Source organism: Halyomorpha halys, unplaced genomic scaffold, assembly GCF_000696795.3.
Source record: "Halyomorpha halys isolate HHAL.00 unplaced genomic scaffold, Hhal_1.1 Scaffold1145.1, whole genome shotgun sequence".
NCBI lineage: Eukaryota > Metazoa > Arthropoda > Insecta > Hemiptera > Pentatomidae > Halyomorpha > Halyomorpha halys.
The window spans coordinates 109391-123752 of record NW_027108389.1 but is presented as its reverse complement, the minus strand read 5'-3'; the positions used below and the strand labels follow the sequence as shown (position 1 = coordinate 123752).

At 32.5% G+C, this 14362-nt stretch overlaps 1 protein-coding gene across 1 annotated transcript in view; it reads right to left on the bottom strand.

Annotated features, from left to right (window-relative positions):
- Positions 1-14362, bottom strand: part of LOC106688513 (nose resistant to fluoxetine protein 6) — a gene marked incomplete at both ends in the record, with an annotated part of 60772 nt that overhangs the window by 18537 nt on the left and 27873 nt on the right. Inside the window, 4 exon segments of the mRNA XM_014433008.3 lie at positions 2323-2492; positions 4150-4349; positions 4482-4567; positions 6054-6301. Of these exon segments, the coding sequence (XP_014288494.3) occupies positions 2323-2492; positions 4150-4349; positions 4482-4567; positions 6054-6301 (704 nt within the window).

The following is a 14362-nucleotide window of genomic DNA, read 5'->3' as shown; positions in this document are numbered from 1 at the left end:
GCCCTCCAGTTCGCCGATCGGGTCACAAAGCCCTTTTCTACTTCTGGGGCACCGCCTTCCTCCTCCACCACACTGAAGGCTATGACCCGGTGGTCGGAGCTCGTGTCTGGTTGTAGGGTCCAGTCAGCAATACGCTTTGCTATGGGGGCCGTGGCAAGTGTCACATCTATCCAACAATCTGGGAAACCCAACCTCAACCCGAAGACTGAAGCCCAGGCTGCTGCAGGACATTCTGTTATAAATTCTATATTTATTAATTCATTATTCACACTACCTTTATTTTACTTATTGTTATTATTTATTTTAATTTTATTTTTTTCTCTTCTCTCGTCCCTTTTTCAAATTAACTTTTTTCTTTTTACCATTAAAGGGCAATTGTTTGTTTTGTTAAGTCTACAAATATCATTATTTTTGTTATTAATTAATTATACTTTTCTCTTGAAGCATTATTCTTATCTATTTATTTTATCTTTTTTTTCTTATTCTTTTTTTTACTATTTTTTTCATATATAATAGTTGGCAAAACATTATCTTCTATCAATTTTATTATCCTTTATAGTATCCTTTCCTGCATAAGCCTTCCCTTTCGGGAGTAATAGTCAGCACTTCCCGGGGTGACCAGCCCTACTGGGAGGCGAGTTCTTTCCATTTCTTCTTCCAGACATCCCTGTCCCTAGCAGCTCCCTACCAGAGTGGTCCTGCCATCCTTTTAAACATATTGTTCAATCTTTTCTTTTGACGTCCTCTTCTTCTTTGAAGGTCAAATGTATGGAGTCCATTTTGTGGCAATTTTTGACCATCTGTCATCTTCGCATCGAAGGAGATGCCTTGCCCATTTCCATTTGTTCATTCTTGTCATCTTCAGTGTGTCAGTGAGTCTTGTTTCTTTCTGGATTCAAGCATTTTTATTCGGTCCTCACATTCACAATGTTTCTTCCAATATTATTTTGCCATATCTGTAATTTCCTCTCCTGAGCTATAGTCAGTGACCATGCTTGGCATCTATAAGTGACCACTGGGCTAATGCAACTATCGAAGACCTGCCTTTTAAGATCATACTAATATAATACTTGTTTTTCCCTTCATTATATGCCTTAGGGACCAAAACTTTTTCCAACCTCCGCCAATCACCTCTCGACCTCTTTTCCTCATCTATCCGTGAATGATATTAACTGACCCAGATAAATATACTCTTCAACATATGCCATCTTATGGTTGTTAATTTCACACTCCTCTTTTACGCCATTTGTCATAAGTTTCGTCTGGTAGTTCGGATAAAGACCAACCTCTTCACACAATGCCAGAAGCTGCTTCATCATTTCTCTCAGTTGTTCCATGCCTTTTGCAAAGAGCACAATGTCATCAGCAAAACGTAGGTTGCTCAGCCATTTTCCATTTATTTTGATGCCTACTTTTTCCCATCCAAGACGCCAGAACATCATCTCCAACACAAGAACAAACAAAATTGGGAATAGCGGATCGCCCTGTCGCACACCCCTCTCAATATCAAAGCTTTGTCATTTCTTTTCAGTCATAATAAATGCTGTCATCTCCTTATAAAGCTCTGTTATTATATTAATATATTTGTTCTCTATTCCTATTAATCTTAGTCCCTTAAATATTTCTGAATGTATAATACTGTCAAAAGCCTTCCTAAGTCAAGGAAACAAATTTTAAGTTTTTAAGTAAGAATTTTAAGTAATTATTACTTATTAATTAGTATAAATAAGTTTACCAGCTGTTATTTAATTTTATTTGGTGTATATATTGTATAGATAATACTTTTTTAATTTATTTTTTTTACGTTTTCGATAATTTATAATGCAGTATAGTCTATTTCTTTATAATTTTTATTGATTTTTTTGGGGAGGTAGTTGGAGATGAGTGTATTTTACATTGTTCACTGGGGGATCGGGACGTAGAGGGTAAAGGAGGGAACTTTCCCTGGGCTCCAAGGCTAAAGGGATCCCCGATTCTCTATAAATGTAATATAAATTCCCTATATAAGGAGAATATGATTGAGATACGGTCAGTGAAGAACAAAAATAAGTAAACATGTATTTATTATTACAGATCTGTGACACTAGGTCGCTATAGTTGTAATTTGAGTGAAATTGAGACATATATACATCTTGATAATAAATTGACTCAATATGTCATGTCAACATTAATGATAAATGTGCGAGAAAATATTTAAAAAAAATTTAAATATTTTTGAAATAGATTTTTTTTTTCTCAACTTTCTAGCATTCGTGACTGAGCTGCCACAACAGAAAGCTTTTACTGAAAAATTTTAGCGAAGAACTTCTTAACATATTTTACCTGAAAAACCTGTGTATGTAACCATTGATGACATCTAAAGGCGTGTACCGCCGATTTCTCTCCCTCATAATGCAGAAGGTGTAGGTGTTGAGGAGGCCGGATATCAAGAAGAAGGAATCCACTGCCAGAGGCCCGCTTAGCAAGAACATTTTCATAAGCTTCTTTAATTCCTGCGATGGTAAGAGAAAATATATAAAGCATTGGTTTGCTGCAATATCGACTTTATTAATAATAAAGTTACAAGAAACCTAGGTGTTCTCGCGGTTTCACACTTATGGAATTTGAGGTAGCCATTCTGATTTTTACATATGTTAAGCATGTAACCAAGAGTATCCTGGTAATTACCTGACATTTATAGGAACTGGATGAGGGCTAATCACTAAAAAAACAAATGGTTTGATAGAAAGCGTTTTCAGTTTTATAACTTTATACGAACACTTTTTTTCTAAACTTCTCAAAGAATACTTAGATACTTTGACCTAAACTGTATTCTCAATTCATTTGTCCTGTGGCAAAACTTTAAAACCACGTAAATCCAAAACGGTTTGATTGTAGGGTTTTTTTTTTTTTTTTACTCACACTTCCTTACTGATCCCACAAGTCTACAAAACTTGGGGACGTATTTAGAGAGCTGAGTGAAAGTGTGATGGGCGCACCTAACCATTTAAAAAAAAAAAAAAAAATTTAGAAAAAACTTCAATTGTTTTTTCTCTTCGATAATAAGGTGTTTGGCAGAGAAAATGGACGATTTAAATTTTTTTTTTTCACTTCATAATTATTTCAAACGCTTAACAGCAGCGCCACCATGTGATAATGATGAGATAGCTCATGATTAGTTTGTTAGGGAATTATAAATTGAAGAAGAAAAGAGAGCATAGTAAAGTTTTTTGCCACGGTACTGTTCTTGGTCTAAAAAAATTTGTGGATATTTTTGTACTAAACTCTTTTTGTGGCCCCCTTGTCGAGCTAAAACAAAAATTATAATGTTGATGCAATAATCCGTAGAGCGGTTAAATATGTAAAAAAACAAAGACAATATGGTGTAAAGGAAGTGTTTTACTCCATTTTCTTTTTGTAAATTTTTAGAATGCATATCCAGGGGTGCCGTGTTCACTTGCTGCATCCCTGGAATACGTTTGTGAAACCCAAGAATGTTATACATAGTTTTCATTAAAGTAATCAGAAATTGGGGTGAGATAACTGCCTTTTTTATCCTCTTGGGCTCTTGTACTATGAGTTTTGCATTATTTTGTGCTTGAAAAAATCCCGGGTGGGACCAGGATTCGATCCGACAACCTGTGGATTGGTAGACTAGTGCGTTACCACGCTGCTACCGCAGCCCCTTACTATAAAAAAATTATGGTCAGTTATTTATTTTACAAATTCTTTACATTATTTATATTTAAACGTTATTTGTGTTTTTTATAATTTCTTTCATTCTTTAATTACAGAATTATAATTATGTCTTATTTTTTCCTTATTATTTTCTATTGTTCGATAATTATAATATTGTAAATAGTAAAGCGGGTCTTTTTCACGATATTAAAAAACGCGTTATCAATTGGTAAGAGTAATTAAATAATTAACATTCAAAGTAGAATTGCAAGTAAAAGTTGTAAGATTTTTAACAGTGCATTTTTCCATGGAAACCATTTAACTTCTCCAAAACCATAAGCCTGTTGGGACATTATCAATGCTAATTTGAAAGATAATAAAATGAAATGACTTTAAACTTAATTAGACGTGATTTTAGATTATTCCTTTATATTATAATATAACATTCGATTCTTAATATATTGTTTTTTGATAAAATTAAAAATAACTTACGTCTGGAAATTCCAAAAGATTGGAGAGAGGTTCTGTTGGGAGGTACCTGTACCTGTGCGAGACCACAACCCAAGCCATGCTGAAGAACTTCATGCCATTCAGTGCGGTCATGGCATCGCTTGGCACAGTCGTATCCAGCAGCTTCCTAACGTTAGTGTACAGGGAGAATGCCACAACTATTTCTTCTGTATAGGTCTTTGCTAAGGGCAAGTAGGAATATTGCAAGTTTGTTTTAAGAACTGGTTATGTATTTTTTATTATATTTCATGTTCCATCGAACATATTTTGAAGATTATAATTAGTGATTTATTAAAAAAAAAATCGATACCTACGTCTATTTCTTGATTGAGCTTCGATATAGTAGAAGTCTATGGCTGTAGCTATAACAGTCACTGCAAGGATGAAGATTATAATGGCCCTAAAGCAAAAACAAATGTTACATTTTATATTTATATATAATAGCTCTATTGAGAAATTAATTCATTTCATTCAACAACTATTATGCATATTGTTTATAGTGTTCTTAATAAAACATTAAGTTTACTTTTCTAAATAAATCAATTGGTATTCATGTTAAGTCTAAACACTCTGTATTAGGGGTATTCATGATGTTTTGTAAAATGTAAAATGTTTTACCATGTTAAATGTTATAAGTATAGGATTGTGAGCAACCCTATTTAAAGTCATGTTAAATATTAAATACATAAGAGCTTCTAGCGGATATTTTGAGCAATTTGTTTTATACCCTTTCCTTCCAAAACTTCATGTTATTGTTTATTTTTAAATTTTGATTAAAGTAATTTATTACAACATGCCTGAAGTAAGTGAAAAGTAGAAGTTGTGTGGAAGTTTGGCTACTGAGTGCCTAGTTTTTCATCTTATTTGTGAGGAAGAGAATCAAGATGAGCTAATTGATAACTGTCATTACATTATTATATTATTGTCATCCATTACTTAATTACTTCTAAAAACATCCAATAGAATTCTAACGTAATCAAAAGACAAACTACGAGCTAGTAACCTAATACGATAACAAACAAAACGGTGACAAGCTCAGCTGGTCTACTGTGACGTCATTCTCCATTTAGCAGACCTATTAACAGATTCTCCATGTTATATATTATATCGTTTTAACATGTTAAAAGACGGAAATATTTCTCCATTTAACGTAAATTTTTCAATTTAACACGGTTTAACATGTTAAACTAAAGATCATGAATACCCCAATTATATCAATTTTCAAACGTTTCGGCCTATTCCGCACTCCCCAAGGACAATCTAAGAAATGAATTTAATTTTATGTATTTGTTTCAATTTATGTTTAATACTAAAAAAAAATATTTGATTTCATCCTATTATTTTTTGCTCTGAATAATTTCTAGAATTTCGGGAAAAACAGAGTAAGATATTTTTAAAAATATGACAATTTAAAATTAAGTCTGTTTATGTTGATAATCCTATCAGAACACATTTACTTTCCGTCGTAAACCACTTTTCTATTGGCCTACTGTATGGTTTTAATGGCCCACTAAAGCCTCTTGGACATATACGCTACTTAAGACTCTATCTTGACAAGAGACTTGGAATCCCCATACTAGACTGAAACGACAAGAAACTGCTCGCAGATTGAGCAAGTACCAAACATTTATCATATTTACGTATTGTATTTTTTTTATAAATTTGTAAATTTCAATTAAAAATTAATAAAATGAATAAATATTTCTATCTAGAAAAGCTGGAAATTTTTTATGCAATTCACGTTGCAACTATTCATCAACGTAATTCTAAATTGTCGCATAGCAAAGTGGACTCATGTATAAGCTTTACGCGTTTTAATGAGGATCGGGTCCGTAGCTTATTTTGAAGTTTTACAACTTTATGAAACAGTCATTAGATTAACTTACAGCACACTCCATTCGGCAGCGTCTAAGGGTCCCTTGTCTAGAACATAGCAGTCGTTCTTCTGGATGGACACGGTGACCTGGTAATTGAGCCCGAACATCTGGAGGACGTTGTCCGGGACGGAGAAGATGCTATTAAGAACCTCTTCCAGAACCCAGTAATCGCAGAGGCTGGGGTAACACTGTGACACCGTTACTGGGATGTAGTTCACGCCGAAGAGGTCCACCAGTTTTTTTGGAACACCGTTCAACTGAAACATTTAAAAATTGGATAAATTGATAAAAACTCTTGTACATGTGTCAGAAATTATTTTACTTGACAATCTACTTCGAGTTAGTGTAATCCTCTATCGTTTCATAATAGAAATTTTAGGCATTCATTATCCGTATTATAACTGGCAGCCTTTCAGCTTACTTCAACAATTATAAGTAAAGTTTATCAACATTTCTCATTGCCAAGTTTTGACGTTTTACTTTTGGGAAAAGTGTGACAGAAATATAGCATTTTTCTGTAATTTCCAAACTGCTTTTATGCAATGCTTTAAAATGCAATCCATTTATGCAATGCTAAATTTTTGTTGTAATTTGTAAAAAAAAAATAAAATAAATATTCAGAATAGTATTTTATGGAATTGGTCATCCTGTAACTGCTACTGACTCATATAATTAATTGAAAGGGAATAAATAACTACAATTTTACAATAATTAAAATACGAAAACATTTATCATTATGGTGAAAAAGTAGGGTGCATGTTAGAGTAAAAACTAATAGTTTAATGATAGTAAAAACTCGAATAAACCTTTTATTTCTAGGAAGCCGATACTTTATGAATTAGTTAGAGTGGTGGTCAATTAAGGTACAAAATAGTAGAGAAAACTATTTAATGATTAATTAAATTAATTTTTTCTGCTATTTTATACCTTTTTTTTTTTAGATAGATAGATTTATTTATTGATAGATATTACAATCTGCCACACAGTTGTGGGCAATAGGTAATAGTGATGAATGATCTCATACATACTAAAATTAAAAAAAATAAAATAAAAAAAAGAGAAAAAAATATTAAAAAAATAATAATAATAAAAAAAACTATCTTAAAATATATACAAACAAAAGAATAGGCAAGATGAAGATAATGAAACTATCTGTATGAAAAATAAATAAATAAAAAAACATAATGATAAATAATATATACAATATTTACACAATCGACCTGAGGATCCCTGAGCCCACTCTATCCCCCACGTGTGAGGGATAGAGCAGAGCTCAAGAGATCCCAGCGCATCCCTCTCGCCGCATCACTGGTAGTGGAGGTTGAGCAAGTGCGCTAAAGTATTTTGTACCTTTAAATAAAATAAAATAAATTAATTAATGAAGAGGTAAGGCCTCAAGTAGTTTCGTCCACCATTCGGATCTGTGAAGTGCTACTACACTTCTATTTAGTAAACCTTCTTTTCTATGTAAAAAAAAAAATCACTTTTTTAGGGTCAGTCAAAACAAAATCTATACCAATCCTAAAAGAAATCTCAACTTGATTTATAAAAAAGTGTATTAATTGCAGACTTTTTTCTAAAAGTTGAACATCTTTAATCCCTCAGGTGGGTGAGGAAAACATACACCAGTAAATTAAAAAAAAATACAATGTTCAATATTCTTTTCCTCTTCAGGAATTTATACCTTTTTCTACTTCTTTAATCGTTATGCTATCAGAGCAACGTTTCGGGCTCTTCTGCCCATTATCAAGGTCTTACTATTAATTTGTGGACATATATCATCTCAATATAAACTATTTTTTTAAAAATATTTTCTAAACTGAATTCCTATTTTTTAATCTTCATTTTTATTTTTTCATTAGTATTGTTTCTTAATTTTTGTCTTTAAAATAATCCTTTTTTCATTATATCCAAATATCAGTGAAAAAAAAATAGATAAAAAATAAGTTTCAGTTAAGATGACACATGTCTATAAATGATCACAAAGAAGAACTTAATGGTGAACAGGAGAGCCCTAAACTTTGGTCTGATAGCATAATGAATAAAGAAGGAATAAAGAAAAGTATCTATTTCTAAAAAGAATATTTTATTTATTTATTTTATTCATTTCAAAAATTACATCGAATAACCAGTAATAATGGTCCGACCAGATGACAAAATTTATGGTTCGGTGTCAAAATAACACATAAAAATGATAGACATAAGTGAAATGTAAATATTACAGTTTTTAAGCTAGATAAGTGCAATACAATGCAACTAATAATTTAATAAAAAGAACTGAAAGGATTTTGAAGTGAATAATAAAGCTCCAAATTTACAATTAATGAATTAATATAATAATGAGCATAAAACAAGAATAAGATAAAAATAAGGATCCAATGCTATCTATTACTAAGCACACACATACATAGCTAATTCTAATTGTAATATAATAAATAAATTATGTGGAACTAAGAAAAATACGGGCAGATATGATCATTTGGTGAATCAAAATCAATTATATGAATAAAGTTTTTCCAAAAACATCCTTTGGAACTTTGGTTGTAGGATTAAAACTGATTATTTATATTTAAAATAATATTTCTCTTTGATATTGGACCGGCCCTAAGGCTCCTTATAAAGCAAAAAATGACAAATAAAAATATAAACTAAACAAGTTTTTATTTTATTTTTCTCAACCGAAAATAGGAAAGCTTTTTCATTCATGCAGAAATGAAAACAATATTATATCTCTAAAACCGAAAATTTCCACTAACTTTTCATGTATTAGACATCAAGGAACCAGTCTGTGGTCGAATTGGTTTTCGGGCAGTCGTTTCTGATACAATTTCCATGGATTATGCGAATTGATACATATCATACAAATGAAGAAAAAAAAATTACAAGTGTGGCAAAATAATATTGGAAGAACCATTGTGAATGTGAGGAAAAAAGATCGAATAAAAAAATGCTTAGATCCAGAAAGAAACAGGACTCACTGACTCACTGAAGATGACAAGATTGAGCAAATAGAAATGAGCAGGGCATCTCTTTCGATGTGAAGATGACAGATGGTCAAATATTGCCACAGAATGGCATATTTGCCACTCCATACGACCTTAAAAGAAAAAAAAGGACGTCAAAAGAAAAGATGGACCAATATGTTTAAGAGGATTGCAAAACTCCACTGGTGGAGAGCTGCTAGGAACAGGGATGTAGAAGAAATAGAAAGAGTTCGCCTCCCAATAGGGCTAGTCACCCCGGGAAGTGCTGACTATTCTCCGGAAAGGGAAGGCCTATGCAGGAAAGGTACAGAAGGATGGAAAGAAAATTGATAGAAGTTAATGTTTTGTCAACTATTATATATATAAAATTTCTCTCTATTTTCTTTGAATGTTTATTGCATTTTGTAATGATTTTAATTTATTGCATCAATAAAAGGCTATTTCGTTTCATAGAAATGAAGAGACACCAGGTTAAAAAAAATTAAATAAAATAATCTTGAAATATAGTTGATTTTGCACCTACCTACCTTGTTAATTAACTTACTTACATTAATACATTACATATATGTATGATATTACAAATATATAGCTTAATATTTGACTACTATTGACAGCAAAAAAAAAAAAAAATGAAACCTATTCCGTAAATAAGCTATACTGATTTAAGCCCTTGAGAGACATTTTTATAATGTTTTACTCTCAAAGTTCTGAATCCAGTATTTTAATCTCTGCCATCACGAGGTAACTATCAATCCAAAATATTCTCTCATGGGCTAAAATAAAAGTTAATTAAATATACTTCAAATTCGTTCCACATGATTACTTTCTTGTTACGATTATAAGCTGTATCTTATAAAGTAATCTTCGTACCGAGCACAGTTTGTTTTCAACGTGTAGCAAATTTTATTAGTTTTAGCATATAAAATTTACATCAAAGTAACTCAAACCTAGGTGAGAGAGAGCACTCTTTAATGGAGCCAGAACCATTCCTAAGCATTCCTAAAAGGCATTAGCGAAAAGAAGACTGGACTGGACATGGAAGATAGCAGGCAAGGAGACAAATAACTAAACCCTCTACTTCTAAAACTAAGTAGCTGCTAAGCCTAAACAGAAATGAACTCCGAATGCTAATAAATAGTACTTACAGATCATTGCAGACTTAAAAGACATCTTAAGATCTGAGGAGTAGTTCGTGATGAAACCTGCCGCTTATGTGGATAGGGCCTCGGAAACTGCCTAACATGAAATAGCAGATTGTAACCGGTATGTGTCACTTAAATATAGGTTTCTGGGCTCTGATAGAATCGTAGAAGATGAGACTTCCTCTATAGATTGGGTGTCCCTTTTAAACTTCATTAGGGAGTCAAAAAGGTTCGATATAGAGGAATAAAAGTTATATAAAAGAGCTATTCTATTGGTCTGTTTTAGGGTTGGCAAAAATGACCAATAGGCCCAATTGCCGGACTTAATTCTCAGGCCACTGCTGATTTAAGGCTGTGAAGTCTGGGAGCGGTATCCTTTACGAAAAGAAACAAAATACAATCTTTTCAAAATAAAGTCGTGAGAATTGCAGTGGATGCTCCTTGGTTTGTAAATTGATAAAAATAAACACAGGATTACTGGTACTAGTACTGGTGATGGTGGGGGGGAATCAGTCTAAGTGGGCCTATTGGTCCTTTTTGCCATCCCCAAGACAAACCAAAAGGAATGGCGCTTTAATATATCTTATTCCTCTATTTCGAACCTTTTCGACTTTCTGATGAAATTCAAAAGGGACCCCCAATCTGTAGATAAAGCCTCATTTCCTGTAATTCTGTTAGAGCCTAATAGCCTGTATCTTAGTGACGCATACCTACCACAATCTGCTATGTAATGTATGGCAGTCTCTGGGGCCTGTCCACATAAGCAGGAAGTTTCATTATGGACTTCTCCACATATCTTAAGATGTCTTTTAAGTCTGAAGTGACCTGTCAGGACTCCTATTAATAATCGGAGTTCATTTCTGTTTAGGCCTAGCAGCCTCTTAGTTTTAGAAGTAGAGGATTTAGTTATTAAAACCTTGGCCTGTCTCAGCCCTATACAGTCCCTCCACTCCTCACCGGGATTCTTCCATGTCCAGTCAAGAACTACTTTTCTCTGATGCCCTTCAGAGAAGCCTAGGAATGGTTCTGGTCCTATAGGAGGTGCTCAGCCCCGTTTCTAGCAAGCTGGTCAGTTTTTTCATTACATGTGATTCCCTTGTGTCCTGGGACAATACAGGATTATATGAAAAAAAGTTTCATGGAGTTCCACTCCCAGTTACCTACAGTTTAGGGAGCAGTAACCTACAACTGGGAAACCCAACCTCAACCCAAAGACTGAAGCCCAGGCTGCAGGACATTCTTTTATAAATTCTGTATTTATCAGTTTTGTTATTGTCACTTCATCTTATTCTTAAATTCACTTTATTTATTTATTTTTCCATTAGACGTAAACTATTTATTTTGTTAATTCCATAAATGCCATTGTTATTGTTATTAACTTTACTTTTATCTTTTATTAAAAATTATTATTTTAATATATTTATTTTATCTTAATTTTTTTTTATTTATTACATTGTATATAGTTAACCATAACCCATAACAAATTATTTAAAAAAATATAAGATAATGTATGAGGAAGGTATTTAGTCTTCTAAAAATGTATAACTGTTAATAGTATAAAAAGTTTTTTTATTCATTAAATGACAATAATATTATTCAATATTAGCACTAATGACAAAATACGGGATAATTATACGTTACATATAAAATATTTTTATCAGCAACCTGAAGATGGGGGATATTCCCGATTATATGAAATAAATTATTACTATTAAACAAGGAAGATTTGTGTCATTCACCTAATTCAATAAAAATATATATATACCTATTACATTAACCAGGCCGATTTGGGATTAAATAAATAAATAAAAATAAAATAAAAAAAATTTCACAATCCATATCAAGAAAAGTTCCGATAACTGCTACAAACTCTACCAGTACATACCGCTATATATACAGATGGCTCGAAGTCACAACAGGATCTGCCTTTGTGACATAAAACACAACCCATAAGAGAAAACTGCATCATCTATCTAATATTTATACCACAGAACTAAATGCCATAGCATTCGCCCTTTACTTTTGCATGACAAATATACCATATTAATAATATCGTAATCCATTATTATTGTATTGTATTCAGTTCACCCACTCGTTCAATGGATTCATGAATACGTAATAATGCTAAAACAAATAGATAAATCAGTCTACTTCATCTGGGCCCCCGGGCATGTTGGTATTACAGAGAATGAGCCGGCCGACAAAGCTGCTAGAGAAGCTCTAGTCCTCCCAGGTAGAATCGCAGCAATCTTAACTGCACAGGAACTTGCTCACCCTTTAAAGGAATGTATTAATAAAAGATGGCAGGCAATGTGGGATGAAAGTCCACCCAGTAAGTTGAAATCTATAAAGAAAGATGTGAAGTCCTAGATTACATCAACCCGAAGTAGACGCCGCGAAGAAGTAGTGATCACCCGACTCAGAATAAGAATGACACACATCCACCTCATAACAAGAAACATGATATCTCTTCAAAATGTTCGAAATGTCATAGTAATGCGACTGTCAAACACGAACATTCTTTTTGAAGAATGTAATCACTACAAATTAACTCTGAACCAGTTAGGGATTCCAACAAATTGCGTTGAAAAACGACGAATCCGTAATAGAAAAAGTCATAAAATTCATCCATAAGACTAACTTAATAATCAGTCTTTAATTATTATAATTATTTATTTATCTTTTCTTATTTTTGAAATTAGAGTAGTTACTTATCTGCTTTTCATCATCCTTTCCACAGTCGTTACGATATTAAACAAATTATAATTGCCTAGCTAGATAATATTTCAAATCTCACGGAAATGAATCCCACTGGTGCGGATCCGTACACCATTCTAAAGCTATGACTATGGAACAACTAGGCCTTACCAAAACCAACAACCAACGGGCGTTGATGACCAGGCTGTTAAACGCCCTTTAAAAACAAACAAACAAAATTTCTTTTCTGCCTGGTGCATAGTTTTAAAATTATTTAGTGACAATTAATCTAATTATACGAAATATCGTTCTAGTTTCAAAAAAAGCGAATTTAATTTGTTAAAATTAAGCAATGGAAGATTCCATTCTTTACATTAAAGTTTTATTGTTAAATTATAAATACAGGAAAGCTATTGTTTTCTTGTTGACCTGTGTAATATTTTACCTTAACTGACCTTCAAATACTAATCCTTGACACACCATGCACGAAAATAATGAATAATCGAATTTTTTCTTCTTTTTTTTTTAGATGACTTATCACGTAATAAATCCAATATTTTATCAAAGTCTTAGGAACTGGCTAAAACATAAACCTCTTATCTTATCTAAACAACTCTAGATAAATATATCACTTATTATAAATAAAAGGTGTTTTCAGATGAAGTGGCCCATCCATATATATTTTTTTAAATTTAAAGAAAAAGATAGACTCATCGTCTTGACAATTTAAAACGTTGAGTGGATGAAATAGGAATGATAAAAAAAAAGTTTTTCTTAAATTGAAAATTTACCGGTTCTTCCTTAGTACTTTGGATAGGTATAGTGGTCGATCAAACGTTAATTTTAAAAATTTCGACTCCTTTTATGTATTATTTAAATTTTTGATGTTGTACGCGCATCACTCAACCTTTATTACGAATGGGAATTAATTCTTCCTTGTTTCAAAATGGCAGTTAGTCATGATGAAAATTCATTTTTATTGTCGGATTTACATAATCCGATTTTCTCGTAATTTTTTGATTTTATATAAAGTCAGGTTCGGGGGTCTCATTTTATGATGCCACCCCTTGCCGCGTGCACCCTAAATTATCAATGCAGCATGCAAGGTAGGACCTGGCTTGGCCCTTCTACCTAGTCAGAGCCGATGATATGCTGTACAGCCTCTGAGAGAAAAGGAACGTTTCACGAATATACATATCTGATATCCATGGATTTCGCCAATTCGCCCACCACTCAACCTGGATAAGGGAAGCTCCAATCAGACGCAGAAGTAACTGCGACAACGAAACTTCCAACAGGCACTAAGATATTTAACATTATAATAATTTTTATTAAATTAACACACTAACACGATCTGCCATTCCTGGGCATTATACTTTTATTAAAAGAAAATATATGTGCCCATTAATAAAGGTTAAAATGTTTCATTATTTAAACCCTCCACCTTCCACACTAATTTAAATACATTTATTTAACAGGTCCCGATGTAAAAATT